Source organism: Trachurus trachurus (genome assembly GCF_905171665.1).
Source record: "Trachurus trachurus genome assembly, chromosome: 19".
Classification (NCBI taxonomy): Eukaryota; Metazoa; Chordata; class Actinopteri; order Carangiformes; family Carangidae; genus Trachurus; species Trachurus trachurus.
In genome coordinates, this window is record NC_139913.1 from 6,366,313 (window position 1) to 6,387,250 (window position 20,938).

The following is a 20,938-nucleotide window of genomic DNA, read 5'->3' on the forward strand; positions in this document are numbered from 1 at the left end:
CTGTTTCTTGCATGTTATAAAAAGTTACCTGATCAATAAACTGTTAAGGGACATTCTTTATATATTTGAGAGTCGACAGGGGCAAACTGGAAACACAGGGAGAGAGTGGGATGCAACAAAGGCTGCATCAAAAGGTGCACACTTTGGTGACAGTTTAAAGGGATAGTTCAACATTTTGGCAAACTGGCCCATTGCCATAATCCCTATAGTCATAGCAGTAGGTTCGTTACCTTTAATTGTTGGTGCAAGCTATTTTTAGAATGGCGGAGCGTGATGAATGTGCAGGTCACAACTTGTCCACCAGAGCGTTGTGGAGTTGTTGGATTGTGTATTTGATGAGTTTGATGAGGGAAACCAAGAAATCCCATGAGCCTCCGTAGCGTAGCTCTGAGCAGCTCGCAGCTCTGCTCCGCCGTTCTAAAAATAGCTTGCACCGACAAATAAAGGTAACGAACCTACTGCTATGACTATAGGGATTATGGCAATGGACAAATTTGTCAAAATGTTGAACTATCCCTTTAAGATCCTTAATTGTCTAGGTCTTGTTTGTCTTAATTGACGATGAGGGAAGCGCATACGTTTTCACCACTTATTATCAATAATTCTACAGATGTTATCGTATGTAGCTGTACGCAAGTTAAACAGTTACTGTCCCATCCACAAAGAAAGAAAACGACAGACAACAGACCTTTGTTAATCTATCATTAATTTATTTAAAAACAAAATCTAATAATAATAATAATAATAATGCCAATTGTGCTTTGCTTTGAGAAGCAATAACAAAAAAGTGACATTGTTTTTTTGTTTTTTTTTAGTAGCTGGTGATTCTTCTCATAGCAACCACAAGTTTTCTCTCCACTTGTGTGTGTGTGTATTTTTTTCTTTTAAGTTACAATCTACAGCGTTCTCACAGGTTTCTACATGAAATAATTCGTTAACATGCACAAAAACACAACAACAACAAAAAAACACAACCAAAGAACACTACAGTGCATTCAAAAGGCACCTGCTCCCCAGATACAGGCAATGTATTACTTTTTTTTTTTTTTATTCTACAAAGTCGTACATACATAGTTGTTGTTGTTGTAGCGGGATGTTGCAGCTTCAGTAGCGGTGAGTCTCAACAACCCCGCCCCAACGAGCAGTTCATAAAAACTATAGATCACATCTGTACCGATTTCTACTGAGTGAGTAACTCGACAATATCACACGCTGACCTTTTTTGTGGGACAGATGAGATACATTCAAGAGGTAACAACTTTTAATATCTCCTACCTACACCAACAACTGTTTTTGCTCATCCACATTAACTCACACTAAGATTGTAAAATACAATTCGCAGATTTAAGCAAAGTTCACATTGAAGAGTCGATGATTAAAGGCGATCAGAGATAACATGCAGTACAGTACGTATAGTGGTTTTAGTCCTGGCGGGAGAGGGGGAGGGGTGCTAAACGGATCTCATGGGCTCAGAAATGCTTTCAGTGTCAGTGAACACAGGTTTCTTTCTGTGCTTAACATCACATTCCCACTTCAATAACATACTTTTTCTGTTCCGTCAACATGCTGCGGGCACCATTTATCAGTCCACAAACAGGTAACCTTATTATTTCTTACACAGATTTGAAAATGCTGCATTAAAATATGCAGAGTTTTAATATTAAATAAAGCTGTATGATCAGAAAAAGCATTTTTAAGTTAATTTTTAACAAGCAGCGTTGGAGACCATCGTCAACTCCTTCAGTATAAATATTCTTTTTTTTCTTCTTTTTTTTAAGACCCAATCCCCACTTTTGTTTCCATTTTTTCACATTGTCAGTCCGAGGTACTGGGTTTGCGGCCCATCCAGTCGATTCATCAGACTTCCTTTAACCTTTTCAAACACACACACTTCCTCCTTTTTTTTTTTCCCCCTCCATCATCAGCTATGTCTCACACACTTGCATTAAACAGAACGTTAACCCTTTCTGTTCACGATTAGATGTCGAATTAAACAAATCAGACCAGAGTCCTTGTTGTGTTACTAAGTTATATAAAACTGCAGCTAAATGTGCAGTGACTATTAGGTTTTAATTTCACTCGTGTTTTACTTTGGTAGTTTTGTTATTAATTTCCATCGTTAGCACATTTCTGTTACAGGAGAGTTTCACGAATTGAATGAACAGGATCTACGTACTTACAGGTAGACAAACTGTGTGTGTTTAAACTACATTTGTAGAATACGGTTTTGAAAAGCTAAGACATAGTAAGAGGTGAAATATTATCTTAACGGAGAAAAAACGTATAGGTAAACCTGACAGTAAACGCTGACAGCATAACTTCTGCTGCTGCTGCTGCTCACGGCAGTCTAAACATAGAAGTAAACAACTCAACAGAGAAAAATGTCCTCCTTTTGCTTTTTTACAAAAAGTTTCTCGACTATACAACAGACACAACACCTGGTTCTCACGAATAGCCAACTTTCTCACAAACTGACCTACTGTTGAAATGAATTACATGGTGGACTCTGCAGTTCCTTTGACGAATGCCCAACCAGCAAAAGCTGCTTTCTCAGCACTGGCGCTATAAAGGCTTTATACTGTGTCTAAATTATACAGGAAAAAAAAAAATCCAAAAACCTCTGCTGCTGTCTCTAAAAAGCTTGACCAAAGAGTTTCTGAGCTCGTTGCTGCATTTGAACCTAAATGGATGTGATGGCTGGTATTAGGTATTTTCTTAAGTGCTGTGCTATGTAACATTCATTGAAAAGTGAAAATGGTGTTGGCGCAAAAACACAAAGATCAAAGTCACTCTTCATCAAAACGCATGATGAAATGTGTAACTGAATGCACTTAAATGTTAGTGGTTTAAATGCACTTAACTGTACGCTTGCTCGTGACTTTAGGCTTCGACTACACTTTGAACAGCTCCGTTTCATGTTTGTTAATAATTGTTTGAATAGCTGAACTGGTATTCTACTTATGGTTTTGATATTTTAAACCAGTATATCTGCGGAGTAACTGACCATAACTTGATTTGATTTTTACAAATATTTTTGTAGATGAAAATTTGGATATGTACGCATTAGCAGGGGACACTGCATTATTTCTATTTTATTTTCTTATATTAGTTCATTTGTTGACAACAGAGTGCTTGTATTTAAATGCACTGCATATGAGAGGTTTTGCTTTTGTGGCTTATGTACAGGAATTTGTTCTTGAAATTTCATCACACTACTTTTTGTTTTCTACTGTATAATAACATAGTGCACTGGAGAGAATACTGCAGTTTTACAAACAAGCAGAAAGAGTCAACATAAAAAAAATCTTGGTTGTTGGCTATGTTTACCATTATTTTCTATGCATATTTTGCTCGTTAACTTGTATAGACGAAAGGCAGCTTGTTTTGTTTAGATGCTGTAAAAGTTAATTTTTATTGACTAACCTGCTTCAGTTTTTTTTTTTTGATTGTTTAAAATCTTGATCATATTAAAACCTCTCGACGTCACTGGTAAAGTTCACAAAGAGGGGAGTGACTCCTAGAAGTACCTCTTCAAAGTAACAATACATGTGTTTTTATCAGCTGCACAGTTCTAAGACAGGGAGTCGTAGACTGGAACGAAAAAAAAAAGAAAAAAGGGAAGACTGGCTTCAAGTCTCTTCCAGCTAACGGCTAACAGTTAGCGGCTTTTACGTGAAGGCACTTCCTGGTAAAGCTTTCCACAGAGTAGCACCTGGGATTGTTTAGAAGTAACCAGTAGAAGCCCTTTATTGGAAGGAGCCTGGGGTCTGAGCTGGTCTGAAAGGTGTCTTGGTCACAGCAGTGTAAAACCTAAGATGTACTGCAGGAGTTTGTTCCGATTGGCCTGAGGTAGAAAGGTGCTGCTCAGCTCCAGAGTGTTCACCTTGTTCTCTCTCCTCTCCTTTAGGACCTACGGTACAGGAAGACGACAACACAGGAAGAAAACCACTTATATTAAATCCAGCTGGAGGAACCTGAACTGCACTGGTGAAATGCATTTCAATAATCTTTATTTATCATTTTTATTTTTTTTATTTCACACTCTTACCCCAAGCTCTTTGAATGTCCTCACTGTGTTCTTCACCAGGTAATGGGTTGCACTTTCACCTGCAAATGAAGAACATCGATTACAAAGGATTCAGAGAGAAATTTTCAATTCGTCATCAAGGTCCACATCTCTGGAATCAGCTACCTGACTATCTGAAAAAAAAAAATTCATTTAACATCATTTAAAAAGGCTCTCAAAAAGTACCTCATCAGTCAAACCATGTACCATCAAACATGACATGACATACAGGTATATTGTCAGGTTTTTCTTTTTTTTTCATCATCTCATTCATTATTATTGCTTTGTATTATCCATCCATGTGTATTTTTCCTTACTTCCTTATATTTGCTGTTTAATCACTTACTTTTCTACTTATTTTTCGTTATTGTTTAATTATTTCCTATGTTCTTGTTTTTAACCTGTAACAAATTTGGTTTTTGAATATGTGGGTGAGGTTTTTAGCCCTTTTGAGCCCTTTTTGGGGTTTCATACCTCCCCTTTGCACATCCCAGTCATGATGATTGTCCATGCAAATGATATGTTCGTGCAAAATAAATAAATAAATCATACTTAGGAAAAATGTCCCTAGTTACTTCATTACGTAATATGCAGTGAATTTGATAAATTTGAGTTATTTTTGTCCTGGGACCTGAGTCAGTCCACACTTCTGTCTTGGGTCAGTGCATTAGCTCCAGTACTTATGGTTTAATACACAGGGCTCTATTTTAGTTATATATATTTATAAGTGCATGGTCCTAAGTGCACGGAGCTTATGCACTTAGGGTGTGTCCTAACAGGTCCAGGTGGATGGTTCAAGAGATGAACTCAGTCTCTTAATTAATTATGGGCCTTTTAATTGTCCCTTTCCCCATCATTTTCCCCATTCCCTGAGGAAAACTGAGTAAGGCTTTAAAACGTATTTTCCAAGAATCCAAAGAAGGGTATATACAGGAATCTTGAAGTTAAATTTAATACCTTATCAATATTTTTTAATACCTCACCACCACTTCAAGCTATAACCATTTACATCAATGACACTTTTAACTTAACAGTTTTAGTTTGTGATAAAGTCTATAGACCACTATGATACAACAGAATTCAAAGTAGGTTGGGATAATAAATCAAAGGCAAATTTTATCAATTTACAAACAATTTACGAACACACCCACAATAGCCTAGTTTTCTATGTACCGGTTCATCTTTGTTTTTTAATAAAACTAATAAATTCACACACTTTCACAATGTTTTTTTAGGACTCTAGCTAATTCAGCTGATTCAGAAAAAATACCTTCAAAATGTAAGACTTTTAAGGGTCTTAATTTTCCAAAAATTGATTCATCACCTTTTAATACCCCGCGGATACCCTGCAAAGGAGACTGAGGAGCCTCTCTTAAACCATGTGCAGTGCCTTTAATTCGTTAGGCTGAATAATGAATTGTGCATGTCTGAGCAGGTTTGTGGTGCTACATCATCATTGTTACCGTAAGCAGCCACTCCTCTCTCTGTGCGCGTGAGCAGGTATCTGAAGAGCCTCCCGGTGTAGTCGGACTCGGCCATGGGCTGACTCAGACTGTGGACGAAGATGGCGGCCCCGCTGTAGGCCTCCAGCACTGGGCTGAGCAGTCGCTGAAGGAAGATGAAGAACTCCTGGTGCTCTGCGGAAACGCTCACCTGATTGACAGGAATCAAAACAAACAAACAAACAGAGAGAGAGAGACGGTCAGTGACTGGATGCTGCCTGATCGAACACAGATTGAAAAGCATTAGGGCTTGGACAGAGCACATTTAAAAAAAAAAAAAATTTGCTGTGTCTGTGTTGGCTTAAATTAAATTGTTCAATGAAGTTTTTGAGTTTAAGTTTAAGTCAGACCTTCAGGTAGCGATCTCTCTGCTCCTCTCCAAAGTCACTGTCCTCATCCTCCTCGTCACTTCTCCAGGACAGGGGCTCTGGGAACTTTTTGGGCCAAGGTTCATCTGTGGGGCTGGGGCTCAGCTCCTCCTGGTCCTCCTGACACACACACAAACACACACACAAACACACAAACAAATTAGACCATCTGACTGACGGAAAGTCCCACTTTTGATTATACTTCCAACAGAGTGGTAACTTCCAACACAGTGGTAACTGCCATCTTTATCCACCAGGAGTGATGTTTGTGTGTAAACTGACCTCTGCTACGTACAGGACTCCATACTGGATCAGCCGGGTCACTGCATCATGGAGAACTTGGTAAATGGTCAGGCAAGGCTGTGGAGTGGAGAAGGGGAGAGACAGGGAAACATGAAAAAATGTTTAGCTCTGTTATCTCTTAAAATCTCAGCCAAAAACAGCTAACACTTTATCAGATCTGAATTTCAACAGTAAGACCCTGAATACCTTGAAACTCTTGACTGAAGCTGCCAATAAGTTATCATTTACCATTTTCAGATAAATAACACATACAATAATTTAATGTTGTACTATTTTACAATTACTATTTACTACTACAAGAAACACTGGCACTAAGTATAGCATTTTCTTCCTAAATGTCTTATAGTCCAGTCATTTTATGAGAAAAGGTTAAACAAATTGCAACAGAAGCAAACTCAACTGATTTTGTATCCTCAGCATGTCCTGATTGAGGGAAAAAAAGCCCCGAAGAATCCCATTAGGGGAAAGTTTCGAAAAACACCCAAACATATCCCATTTATACGCATATAAAACATTTTTTTCACATTAGTAGGGTAAAAATTTTAACCTTTAGATATCTCCATGAAAATTACTGAGTTGATTACTTACATTAAGACAAACAAAAAATGTATTACAAGTTTTTTGAAATTCTTTGTTAACATGAGCAAATTTGCATAAATTTGCATAAATCTGCATAAATTGTACCGTTTTGACGGCACATGTATATATGAAGTTGCTGTGGTGGTACCGGCATGGAAATTGGAGTGAGTTGACTCCATCGGTCAACCGACAAGTTGACCACTTAAAATTTCAAGATGACTGTAAAAATTTTTAAGATTCGCACAAACTGAAATATGCTGCTATGGCCGGGTTTTGGTTGATTTTTCAAGACAGCCACATCCTTAGTAGAGCAGGTATGACATGAGCCAACAGTGCATAATCCAATTACGTATGGCTAATTTGCATACATACAGCACCTGATCTAAACATTGGGTAGAGCAGGTGAAAATGTCTTGTTCAATCTTGTTAATATTACAGTTAAAAAGCTTAAGGAATGGAACCAATTTAGGCCCATGAGCAATAGAGGCGGAGCATGTCATATCTGCTCTACTAAGGATGTGGCTGTCTTGAAAAATTGCAGTCATCTTGAAATTTAAAGTGGTTTCGTGTTGGTTGACCGATGGAGTCAACTCATTCCAATTTTCATGCCGGTACCACCACAGCAACTTCATCTATACATGTGCCGTCAAAACGGTGCAATTTATGCAAATTTATGCAGATTTATGCAAATTGTCTCATGTTAACAAATAATTTCAAAAAACTTGTAATACATTTTTTGTTTGTCTTAATGTAAGTAATCAACTCAGTAATTTTCATGGAGATATCTAAAGGTTAAAAATTTTACCCTATTCATGTGAAAATTTTTTTTTATATGCGTATAAATGGGATATGTTTGGGTGTTTTTCAAAACTTTCCCCTAATGGGATTCTTCGGGGCTTTTTTTCCCTCACTCAGGACATGTTGAGGATACAAAATCAGTTGAGTTTGCTTCTGTTGCAATTTGTTTAACGTTGACCCCTTTTTTGGCCTAAAATTACTGGACTATTACTACATGACCCATTATGATCAGTTCACACAGTCCACTAAAGTGGTGAGAGACGGTGGGACTTACAGGTGCCACTGCCACCTCATTGATAAGGAAGTGGGAGAGCCCGGCAGCCTTACGGATGAGTCTCTCCTGACTGAGAAGGAGGCTACTGTGACCACCGGACTGATTACTGGACTCTGACTCCACGACCAGCTCCCGCTGCAGTGACAGGATGCTGCAGGCTGCAGGAACATGAATGATGACAGGAATTTAGCGCAGGAATAAACTGTAATACTCGGACCGGGAGATGCAAATCTCATCGGCTAATCTGCATATTTCTTTCAAAAGCATTGCAGCGTTGTTATCTAGGTAAGGGGCAGAGGAAGAGGAAGAGTTTGTGACACTGATCAAGAACAAAATGTCTCAACGTACCAATGATTGCATCAGAAATAAAGACGTGGAAAAGGCCATTGCTGTAGAAGTTGAGCTCGAATAGCGCTGGCACGGTTTGGCTGGGGGCGATCGTGAACTCTCCGTTGCGATTTGCACTGCTGGTCACGTTGACACAGTTCCCCAGGAGGTGGAGGGCGCGCATGACTACATCCTCAGAGTTCCCTGAAAAGCCCAGGTCAAAGTCTCGTGAGAGGATCTCCTCTTTCATGTTGAAGAAATCTTCCACCAACTTAGACAGCGCCACCCCCTGGAGCGAAGAGGAGAGAAAAACACAAGCTCAGAAAACCTGCATGACACTAGTGACTCCATAAACTAATTAGAGCCAAGATTCAGCAAAACAAAAACTTTGGCTTAAGTTGGTTATATGCAGCTCTTGCCAATTCCTAAGGACAAGAAAGACGGTTTCTGCTAATCGTTTCCACTGTCACGCACTTACATCAGTGAGCCTGCAGAGGGCAGAGGCCCACCACTAATGTACAGAGATGATGAGAGCGAACGCAGGAAGAGAGAGAGCTCTAACAGAGGGAGACACTCATCTCCCACCATGCAGGTGTATGAGACATCTGGGTCACCTTGATGTGAGAAAGGGAGTGTGATGAGCATGAGGCAGATGAATGGGGGGGGGGGGGGGGGGGAGAGGAGCAATAAGGAAAGAAAAAAAGGAGGAGGAAGAAGAGGAAGATGTGAGCAACAGAAGATGAGATAGAGGAGAAATGAAAAACAGCCAAACGTACCTGCCGGTGTCTGTACAGCAGCAGACAGGCCACGATGTGGGTGGACATGATCGCTGATGACTTATTAGCCGCTGTGGGGTAGATACAGAAGACGGCATCATGAGAAACACACAACCAACACACAACAGTAACATAATAATATCACAGCAAGAATAGTCTTAATTGTGCAGGGAGCTCATAACTCTGATTTTATAATATAATATGAATAAAATATGATATAATATGAATTCATGCAGCTCTTTTAAACATGGTAGTGTCTAAACCTTTGTATTTTTCTTTATTTCTAAGACAATAACAACCAGCCAGGCGTCACTGATGATAGATAATATTGACATAATTGGGGATGAGAGTTTCTTTCAAGAATCACAGGAATTTAAAAGATCCAAAAGAGTTGATTATATTGATCACATATTAGCGAGGAAGAGAAAACAATATAATATAATATAATAAGTGTGTCCAAGGACAAAGGTTAAAAGTGACCACCACTTTGATCTTAGCGCAGGTTCAAGGGTGTAGAGCATTAGTGAGCACTGGTACTGCATTCCTCGCTCTCCTGCTTCTCTATCCTCCCCTTCATCCTATTGGCTCAAAACAACATGCCATCCAGCTGGAGGCTCTGTGATTGGCCGAGCGTTTTTAAAGGGGGAGAGAAGAAAAAAAAAAGAAAGAAAGCAGCTGAATGAGCTGGGGAGAACCGGTTTGCGTAGTGCCACCCTGGGGCAAAACGCCTTGAGTGATGTGAAGCGGATGGACTGTAGCGGTGCTGTGTTGGATTTCAATTAAAGAGGCAGCATGATGGATGGCATTTCACGAGAGCTGCCTTTTCTCTACTTAGCAGGTGCACTTTTAACACGAGATGAAAAGGAGAGCCATGTGCTGATAAAAGATGAGGGGGGGTTGCAGGCAGCACAGAGCAGGAACCATGTGCTCTGACCATTTCCTTGTGGGTTTTGCGGTAGCTCAACATTACATTACATCGTCTCTAATCAATATAGAAAAATCATTTGATGTTGTGACGGTGAATTTCTTACTGAAGAGGACGTGCTTGGCCAAATTGTTGATGAGTTGTCGTCTGAAGATGTCTTCGGGCAGCTCTCTGTTCATCTGCTCCTCCTGGCCCTCGAATAGCTGAGCATCAGGCCTGAAATAATAACAGTTAACAGCTTAACATGTACAGTACACACACACACACACACACACACACACACTCTGACAACTGTTTCATTTTCTTGACTTACTGTAAGATCGTGTGCAAAATTTCAAAAGGTGGTTTTGATGTCACAACAAACACCGGCTCATTTCCCTCATCAGTTCCCTTATTTCACTTTTGTACCACTGAGGCTTTATAGTAAATATGCTGTGACCCATCATAAGCTCTAATGATTAACAAAAGTATACATTTTGATCTATTATTAAAATGACTGTAGAGACTCTCCGACTGTAAATACAGGGGCACAAAAAAGGCATCAACCTGTGTTACTACTTTTCTGCACAGTATCTGCAACCGCATTGTACCTTGTGTTTTAAGTGAGCACAAGTCTGAACCAAAGTACAACTCATATCTTGAAAATGTTAATAATTCATTATCAATTTACCACTACTGTATGTGGCCATTTCTGGGATACAAAAGAAAGGAGTGTTACTTGATGTGCTGATCATGTTAATCATGTTAATCATGTTAGTTTTATTATGAAGGGACGGGGCTGAACTGAAGTGACCCCACACTGCTGATGAAGTCTAGCGCTGTGCTCAGATGTCAGATAGTCTTCTATCTTGACCACAGTGTGAATTAGCAAGAGGGAGAAGTGTGGAAACGAGAGCTCATGATCTTACAGGTGCAGGTGCACTTCGAGGAGGACGGTTTCCAGTGACGTTTAGGGAGTGCATGTGTGTGTGTGTGTGTGTGTTTCCACTTACTGTGCAGAAATGATGGTGGGCATCAAGGTGTGTTCCAGGGACTCTGGTGGTGGAATATGGCGGCTTCTCTGAGTGCCCAGGTATTCCTTTATTTAATACAGACAAAGTTCAACACTTTAAACCTACAGTATCTGGCACCAATGATTACAGCTTTTCATTTTCAAGTAATAGATGAGACCGTCATAGCAGCACTTCTATTGGGATACTGGATCTGAGATCAGTCACCTTCAAGGAGAAAGGCTGGTTGAAGTCAACTCTGACACAGCCGTAGTTCTTCCTCAGCATCCTGAACACGCCACACGCTATCCCCCACAAACTCTCATTCTTCTTGGGCTTCCCCTGGAGGGAGAAGAGTTGTTACGAAATATGAAGTACTTTCATTAATTACTTAAAATAATTAAACACCTCTATTCCCTTATTTCCCTTGTAAGTCATAAATTTAAAAGCCAAATAAACTGAGTGAATGTGTGTGTGTTTTTCTTTGGATGACAAAGCAAAAGTGCACACAAACAAGAGGCACCATCCAAGCACTTACCAGCTGCTCACTGTTGTAGTTGCCCTCGATAATGCGGTCATACGAGATGCCAACTGGCACCACCAGTACATCTGGGATGGAACCAGTGCGCAACGTGTCCACCACAATAGACAGCATGCCTGCACGTGCTGTGGACGGCTTGCCGCTGCGGGAGCGGGTACCCTCCAGGTAGACCTCCAAAAACTGCTGCTGACGCAACAACTCCTCTGTGTACTGAAGGACAACGGAGAGAGAGAAAGGGCAGGGACAGGGGGAGAAGAGGTGAGACGAAAGTGTCACTAGTAGATTCTAAGAGTAAGACAAATGCTGTGTGTAAAGGTCATAACTCGTATGTCTGCAAAATCTTTGACAATGATACACAAAATTGACTCTTTTTTACAAGGTGGAGGTCAAGTAATGTCAAGGCTGTGCAGCTGCTGTACAGTACATGCATTGCATTCTGAACACAGGTTAAATAAGGGTGGTGGTCACCGACAGCTCGACCCCCCCCACCCCCACCCCATCACATTGCAAAAACGGGGCACGTGCCAGAGAAGACGTGGGGTGCAACGGTATCCTCCTGAGTACAGTGTGTACACAGCTGTCTCTTGCTATGTAGACACTTTTGAGGAGAGACACTTTGTCCTGAAATAGCCTCTGGGCTCTGGCATTTAGAGTAAGCTGTGCGGAGGACAGACATTCGGGTATGGCTTTCACTGGTGCTGCCAGACTTAGAAATGCACAGTACTTTTTTTTTTCTTTTCTTTTCTTTTAACTCCTTGATCTTCTGCCTTTGGAGGAGTTTGGCTAATTACATTTCTGTGAGCGACAGAGGACTGCCAGAATGAAATCTTATCTTCTATCGCAGCAAAGTTCTGCTCGGTCCACTTTCCATAATTGCAGCAGCAAACTTGTATACTCTGTTTGGCAGGATGTGTGGTAAACTATAGCAGCACAATGAGCAATGGAAGTACAATGGGATAAAATAGGGTCATCATTTCTGACAGCTGCCCACGTCTCCAGCTGATAACGCTTATCTCACAGGGACAATACAAACTTATAGGGAGGGAAAGGACACAGTCTGTTTTACTTCCATTATGCTCAACTCCCTCCCACAAACTCAAAAAGTATTGAGTACAGTACAGTATTCAACAGCTATTCTTCATTCTGATAGACTGGTACAATTAAGAAAATTCATTAAGCTGCCAAGTTATTCGTACAAAGAACACTTAGTCCTCATGCTACAAGCAGCTTATGATAATAACACAGTATTAATATTTACATTAACAGTCTTTTACATTAGTTCTACTTCACGTTTTCTCATTAGCTGAGGCTTGTTAAGCCCCATTATCCAAATGCTAGTGCTGAGTAAAAGGTTCAGATTCCAGTTTTAATCAGCCTCTAATTTCTAATGCAGCCAACTTGTAAAAAAAAAAAGCTTGTACCCCCAGTGCTTTTCTCAAAAACATAAGGATGAAAGTACATTTCAACACGTGTCACAGTTGGAAAGGCTTTAGTGTTTGCACTGACACTGCAAAAAACACAACATATTTGGAAAGTTGAAAGGCCACTTATGTGACAGTGTATACCAATAGTCTAGTTACTGACAATGGATTCAAGTGAAGAAAACCTATATAAGATTAGAAAGAGGAAAAAAAACGTCACATAACAACAAGAGCTTTTAACTCTCCCTGTCCATCACTCAGGAATGAAAAGAACGCAGAGGAGAAAAGCATGAAGACAACCTGCAGTTACATAACGACGAATTATAAACACAAAGAACCCAGTGGACCCACAAGCAATAACTGAATTCAGGGATATTATGTAAACCAGACTCTTACTTGAAAAGACAAATAGACTCAGGGGGAACTTACTGCGTGTAAAAGTGATCTGTACAAAACATCTTTCTTCCCATCTCCTGTCTCCTCCATTCTCCGTCTTATGAAGAACCCTCCCAGTTTACGGATCAGAGTGCTGCAAAGGTGAAAAAAAAAGAAGTTTGCATCTACACATTTTCTGCCATTGAGTCTAGATTTCTACTAAGTAGTCAGTCAGTTTTATATCTTACTATGACATTCCCTTTCAGTGTGTTTTCAAAAACATTTCTAACATCTTTATTTCCTTTTTCCCCCCTCTCCTGTACCCTGGTTCAGTTTGATACCATAACCACCTTTAAGAAGAATTTGATCCCGTCTTAACCCAGAAAGCATGAGGTGGGAAATTTTGTATTTCTGTTGTATTAAATAAAGATGGATCTGGTTAATACTCTCCTCTATCATTAATACCCTTGTACCGTAGAGGATCAGTGTGCTTGGAGGCAGTTTAAGATAAAACTGTTGTCAGGACAGCTGTCTGGCTATTTAAATTCCCTAAATGTAAAAACCAGTGCTTTAGTTAATCTGATGTTCCTCTGTGGTCTATTTCCAGGGAATTCCCTTTCTTCCGATATCAAACTCATTTTTGTCTTTTCACCTACAGAAAACAGAAATGTGCTTGATTTCTAGATCAAACTTGACACAAAGCTGCATGGGCATTTTACCTGAGGATGGGGATGCTTAGGTTGTTTCCAGCGGCGATGTGCGGGGCTTTGATGTTGTGACAGAACAGGATCAAGGTGATGAGCAGGTAGTCGATGTGGGATTTGTGAACGGGGAGGAAGACCATGGGCACATTTTGCTGTAAAGACAAGATAAAGACGATTCTTAAATAACCACGAGCCATTACTCGATGCAAAAAGAACCTGCGTTTGATGTGTCAGAATTATTTATTCCCTGAAATCTGATCTAATATCATGTAATGTATCCCTGGGAAATGTGTTAGCTGTGAAAAATGTATGACTATTTGCAAAGAAAGCACTTTTCTCTGTGTGTGTGTGTGTGTGTGTGTGTGTGTGGGTGTGTGTGTGTGTGCACTGCGTACTGACCTCTGTAGCAGCTTTTTTGACCATTTCCAGCTGACCTTTATGGATCTGGATGCTCCAGAAGAAACCATTAAACAGCCTGAGGAGGACCCATCCTGTCATCCTGAACCACAAGAAAAACAAAGATATAGAAAATAAACACATAAAATGCTATTGTTGTTTTCTGTATGTGTTAATGTGCAGTGATATTCCTATGTGTACGGATTAATTAATCAGTAGCTGAGGTAAGAAATCTGTTGTGCATGTTGTACCTGATGAAGGCTGGAGAGATGTTGGCTACCATCTCCTGGAGGAAGGCCCTGGCTTTCTGCTTCACTTTACTGACAGCTTTGTGCTCCTGGCCAGACTGGCTGGCTGCAGCATCCAAATCCGTGGCTACCTCCTCAATAGCCGTCTCAACCCTGCAAGCAACAAAAGCAATTCACAAACATGATGCTGCATTTTCCGGTCGACAGACGCCATCATTTGAAAAACGCGCCGGAAATGCCGGATTTCTCTTATCAAAGGACACTTAATCTCCAGCTGCTATTACTGAAGTGTTTTTCACTTCCTGTATTAGAAAGACAGGAGGTTTACTCACGTCACGTGTCTTTATTATAACTCAGCATGCTCCAGATAGAGTTTTCCTACAAATATCTCATGTTACATTGACTCTTACCTGCTATTGTTGAGCACATTGTCCACCACGTTCCTGGTGAACATGTCCTTGTTGACATCTCGCTCCATAACGAACAGCACATAGCTCAGCCTGCGTGCCAGCCAGCCCCGCTGTCTGCATGAGCACATAGTACATACAGGGGTCAATGAATAGGAACATGTCAAACATCAGTCTGTAAACACACCTCAATTTTGTCTCACACACACACACAAGCATGCACAAACATGAAACAGCAGGTACAAGTGAACTCGCCAGTTAAATAAATGACTCCCAGTGGTGTTTGGTTACACAGATTTCCTGACAATTTACCAGCAACCAGAGAGAAGACTGACACATCCATTACCTTGAGGTTTCACAACAATGAGGAAGGCTGCGTTAAAAGTCAGTTAACGCGATACTGATACTGATGTGCAAGACAAAAACAAACAATACTAACTTATCCACATTGATTACAGCCTATCTTGTCTCCAGGATGTCTCTATCTATATGTGCTAACACAAAGCAGAAAAAAACAACACATTAATTTATTTCAGCTGCAATTTGGTCCATGATGATAAATGCATCTTCATTAAGGTGCTCATACTGTATCTATATAGGATAGGATTTGTATTGTTTGCATTTGAGGCATCGAGATGTGTTTTTGTGTGTTGCTTGCTAAGGTCAGTCACTGGATGCATGTGTCCAGTGTCCACTGACAAATACTTTAAATTATTCATCAGTCTACCTTTCCACTGTTTCACAGATCAGTCTTCTTGACATATTATACACAGGCTGTTAGGAAGGCCAGCCCCTGTCTGTGATATATTTTCTATCCCTTGCAGGAGGAGTTGCAGCCTTTGCTCTTGTTGCGAGGGGCAATTAAAGAGTCATCAGATGTCAAAGCAAAGCAACATGGAAAAGGTAAAAGCCTGGTATTGATGTGTATATTCAATAGCTGAATATGTTCCTCTGGCCAGGCCAATGGACTGCACGGAAATACTATTGTAAGGAAGTAGTGATGCTGTAGCGACAGATTTGGGGGTGGTTACCTGGTGTGGGTCTCATTGATGTAGATGACATTGCGTAATCCCAGAGATGGAATACTGGGGTTGAACAACTTCTCCTGCAACGTAATAAAAGACGATCACTAACAGGTAGAAATAAACTTGAAACCAGCAACATAATTTCAATTCACAGCCTTCGAAACACCGACGGGTTCAAGAAATATGTTCATGATGTTTAAAATGCCTTTTAAAAGTGTCAATAGCATCTTTTAGGCAAACAAACACCAAGCCGGCTTTTCAGTCTGATGATGCAAATATTATGAAAACAACCAAACTGTTGCAAATCTTGCATCTTAGAAAATGTGCAGATTGTTTCTCCAAACTTCATTTAAATGTTCAATAGATTTCAGCCAATGAACGACACTAAAATTGTAATTGGCAGGTGCTGTCTAGAGCGTATTGATCTCTTCATTTTTAACAATAGGGAAAAACAGTTAACCGGACGTAAGTAAGGCCCAGCAAATAAACTCATGTTAGAGTTAATTAGCTGTGGTGTAACATTACCCAGCTCTGTGGTGTGCAGGAGTGGCAGCAGCGGCCGACAAAGGGCCTCTTTCTGTTCAGCAGACCCTCCTTCCACGTGCTGGTTACACAGCGCAGGACTGAGGGGCTGGTGCTGCGGTCCTTGAAAACAAAGCCAAACACAAAAAGTCAGTGAGTGAAGGTAAAGGAAACACACACCACACACACACATCAAAGGGGCCTGTTCTATATACGCACATGCAACGCTAAGACAAGATTAAACGGCTATGATCTGACAAGACGTGCATTGCAACGCTGCTGATCCTATAATGGCATTACGAAGATGAAGAGTTGATCTGGGTCTGGTGTGGCTTACCGAGTCATCGTTGGGATGTTTCCAGCGGTTACACCATTGTTCTCCATTGTTGACCTGCAGCAACAAGCCGTCTGACATCTCCATGTTCTCTGCTGTCCTTTACTCTCCCTCCAGATCACACACCACTAGCTGGTAAGCTGTCAAGACACAGAAATATCATCAGATATATCATATATTTGAAATCATTTTAGACAGTGCACTATCTCTAGCAAACAGAATAGTCACCACCATTGTAGATGGAGCGCTCCAACATCTGCTCCCAGATGTCACACCAGCCTTAAGATCTTACAACGAGAGCTAAATAAAGAACTGTGAGCCCCACCCACATGATGCATCACCCTGCTATTATGAGGTGGTACCCAAACACCTGTTTGTTCCAGTTAGGCCTGATTTTCCAAGTACTGTCATGGTCACATTGTTTCATTTATCCCTACTGTAAATATCCTCAGTGCATTTCACTGGCTTGTCTGCTGTGGTTCGAATACCTGACAACAATACATACAATACATACACACTATACACAGCTATTATGCAACCACAAGGCCTGGATTCACTTAAACTGGTTTTACCTTTTGTGTAATCCTTTTTAGGACATGTCATTTGTTGAAGTCTTTGTCAGGTTTTGGTTGCACTTCCTCTTTTGAACTATTATAAATACAAGGGTGCTTGAATTCACAAGACTTCCTCATTTTAACAACCACAAAAACATCTTCAGACATCAAACAACTGACTTGACACATGTTATTGCAACAAAAGCAAAACAGTAAACACAGAAGCTGCAGTTACATTACACTTAAAGGTTGCCTGCTGTGAGTTCTCAGTGTTTAATTTGATGAACTTTTCTGAATCTGATGTGCCAAACTGTCAAAATAATGTCTCCAAATCATGGCTGGGATGTTTTTATATGTTAATTCTGAGGCCACCATAACAGTAAGTAATGTGTAGTATAAGGTTTAAGTACAGTAATTACCAAACAAAGGTACTTCTAGGATACTGTAACATAGGCCTACATCTTTGGCTAATGGCTTCCAAAATAGAAATAGCAAGGGGAAGCCCTTTCACTTGTCTAACAAAGAATGTTTTTATCTCTATCTGTGACATTCTCTTTAGACTTATTAGTACTATTGGTTTATCTATTTTTGTTTTAGTTTAGTTGCATAACTTATTTGTTCGACTGATTTTCTGAGGATGAAAATTCAAATTCAGGTCATTATTTGACCTGCACTGACCACACTAACACAACCTACAGTGTGCAGGTTATTGTCTTGCTGACCCTTTGTCACGCTGGAGGTGTGCAGAACCATTGGGCCCCAAATACCTGCCAACACAATAAAAACATTGCTGTGGACTGCCTGTGGTTTCCCTGTTGTTTTCTGTCAATCTATAAGCAGGTTACCGAGGTGGTCTGACACACTGGACTTGGTTTGTTTATCCCCCCTTTCTAAGCATTTCAGTGTTTTTGTAAAGACACTTCTCTGAAACCATGTGTAGTAATGGCTACAGGCCAGAACTGACACATGCATCTTTAGATAACGATAAGACTTTATCTTCTACCAACACGTTACCTGTAATATCTACCAGTGCACTTTAATCAGGTCAGGCTTCATATAGGTCAGGCTTCATATAGGTTTAAAAACTACTGAAAACAAGTCAAAAGTTTCATGACAGGGATTATTTATAACAGAGAACTGAAGCCGCTGCTTTACTAGACCATTTGCAAATTAACAATAAATGCCAGATTGTCTAGTGTCCTATAATACAAGGTGCACAGACAGTGCAAAAGTAATTAACAGAAAACACTGCAGCTAGTGCCCCTCATTAGTTTGGAAATAGGTTAGTGAGTCATTCTATGAATGAAGGCTCTCACTTGTTGTACAGCATGTACGTACATCAGTTAAGGGACAGTGAGTGCAGCCCGACCTTTTTTTTTTTTTTTTTTTTTGAATAATAAGCCCAAAGGAGACGGCTGACGTGCATTCCTCTTGACAAAAATGTTCCTGTCTAACCGGTGTCCAGCAGTGAGTGAATAGATGCACTTTGAACTGCTGTCTTCTTGTAGTGTAGTGGTGGAAGTACGGTAGGTGATATGCACACTGATGAGGGAAACTGGGGTTGGGTGAATGACCGGGAGTACTACACTTGATGGGGTGACTTTGTTGGAAGCATAACAAAGAAGATGAAGAATGAGAAGCAGTGGGTAGGCTATTAGGTAACAGGTGATGATAGCCTGAATAAGACACTAATGTTTCCATGCAAGTAAAATAGACTGACAATTGTACTGTAATATTAAGACGATAATATTGTCACTTTTCTGTTTTTTATAGGATAAAAAAAGATAATGTGAAATCAATTTTATTACTCAAATCATATCCAATCCCAAGAGCATGATCAAGTTTGCTGCTTATTAGGAATGCACCAGTAATGCTTTTGAAGCACATACCACTAGTATTAATCCACCGCATCAGCTGATATAGCCTAGGCTTGGATCATCTTTACACACAGGCACACATTAAGAAAACAACGGCTTTAAGATTAGGATTACCCGATCCCGATACAATTTCCGCCATATAAGGATAATAAAGATGCCACAATCTGACAGCGATCTATTCACAGTGGTCAAATATCCGCATTCATTTTTTAAAGCTATTGTCAGGGTAGGGTAGGGTAGGGTGGGGTGGGATGGGGGGTGGTCAGCCCATCTTCAAAACAATCAGATTTAATTTTTTCCCCTATAACCCAGAGAATCACCCCTATTCATAAACACTGCACACGACTAGGCTAATCCGTCTCACACGCTGTAAGCATCGGCCGCCTGCCTGCAAGCTGTCTGCAATAAGCAGGTCAAACAGGAGAAGTCTCTGTGTGACAGATGGGGTGTGCAAATAACTAGCAGCGCAGACAACAATGACACAGTCGGGGCAGCCCTAATGTACTGTAATGTCTCGTTTTATGGATAAAGCTGCACATCTCCACTTATATATATATAAAAAAAATCTGGTTAGGAAGCTTTCATGATAAGTTACTAAACCAAAACCATGCCCTAAAGCGGTATTTTTCTATCACTGCCTGCCTCTCATTCCTCTCTGCACACTGCATGGCATGCTGCCGAGCACGACTCACGGTGAAGTCCATTTAGCCCTGACGCTGGATAGCCTAGTTAGTTACTTATAAGTATAAGCGGTTAACGTTAATTTAATTTGTGCTAATGAAGCAAACATGGCTTCGTCAAGGTTAGATGCAGGCAGGGTCCCATTAAATTAACTTAAACGAAGGGTCCTCATGAACTCAATGTCGATGTAAAGTTAACCCGGCGGCTAACGTCACATTGAAGCAGTCGAATCAGCCCTAATGTAGCCTTTTTTCTTTTTAAATTAATTATATTTTATCACTGGGGATAAACGTGTTCACAGCGAGGTTTATCTAACATCACAAAGCAGCCACTGTTTCCATGACAATAACCGCGCGGCGTTAGAAACTACAGTTACTTGTAACGTTAACACATTGGCGAGGTAAGTTAGCTAGCAACTAGCTCGATTTAGCCGGGTATCTCCGGAGAGCGAAATCTCACTTACCTTGAATATTGTGTTACGCTGACTCATATCTCAAAAATAAACCCCACGTCGACTGAATTGCGGCCAGTAGTTAAAGGGCTCCAATGCCCTTGAGTCTACATAGGCTAGAGTAGCTAGCTGCTGGCTGCTCCTCTCTCCTCTGAAGGCTCTGGCTCTGCTCTGACAGAGAGAGAGAGATGTGTGACAAGAGGAAGGAGGCAGCGTTGTTGTTTTGGGACAGCGGCCAAGTGCCGACAAACGTAGTTCAGCCAGCCGCCTGTGGAGGGCACTGGCCCGGCCACCACCACCACTAGCCCCCCCGCTCACCACATCATCTTAGAACCATAAACAGCTGGGAATTGTGTTTATTGTCGAGAACAGCTGGATTAAACATGTCTATGTTTTTGGTTACATTAAATATATAAATCATGGGTGTTTTAGTGTGAGGTCGATGATGGTCGTGTTTTCGAAATACGCTTTTATTTTGAAGGGCTGTTACAATTG

General features: G+C 40.6%; 1 protein-coding gene across 1 annotated transcript; it reads right to left on the reverse strand.

Annotated features, from left to right (window-relative positions):
* Positions 1-688: 688 nt before the first annotated feature.
* On the reverse strand, positions 689-20,614 carry gpam (glycerol-3-phosphate acyltransferase, mitochondrial). The gene is made up of 21 exons (XM_083993673.1): positions 20,456-20,614; positions 16,884-17,020; positions 16,550-16,669; positions 16,031-16,104; positions 15,003-15,116; positions 14,596-14,745; positions 14,348-14,447; positions 13,964-14,100; positions 13,299-13,398; positions 11,446-11,658; positions 11,136-11,249; positions 10,911-10,996; positions 10,025-10,134; positions 8,994-9,064; positions 8,239-8,506; positions 7,891-8,048; positions 6,219-6,296; positions 5,919-6,056; positions 5,530-5,719; positions 4,049-4,107; positions 689-3,910 (listed from the first exon to the last, which is right to left on the reverse strand). The coding sequence occupies exons 2-21, from the start codon at positions 16,965-16,967 to the stop codon at positions 3,794-3,796; spliced, it is 2,481 nt and encodes an 826-aa protein (XP_083849799.1). The 5' UTR covers positions 16,968-17,020; positions 20,456-20,614; the 3' UTR covers positions 689-3,793.
* Between the last annotated feature and the right edge of the window lie 324 nt (positions 20,615-20,938).

What these genes read in the sequence shown, in the direction of transcription:
- gpam (XM_083993673.1), bottom strand. Translation starts at nt 16,967, where the DNA reads ATGGAGATGTCAGACGGCTTGTTGCTGCAGGTCAACAATGGAGAACAA. An exon ending in ACCAGCCTTTCTCCTTGAAG is followed by an intron (nt 10,997 to 11,135) that starts GTGACTGATCTC and finishes TATTAAATAAAG; the next exon opens with GAATACCTGGGCACTCAGAG. An exon ending in GGCCAAGCACGTCCTCTTCA is followed by an intron (nt 9,065 to 10,024) that starts GTAAGAAATTCA and finishes TCTACCCCACAG; the next exon opens with CGGCTAATAAGTCATCAGCG.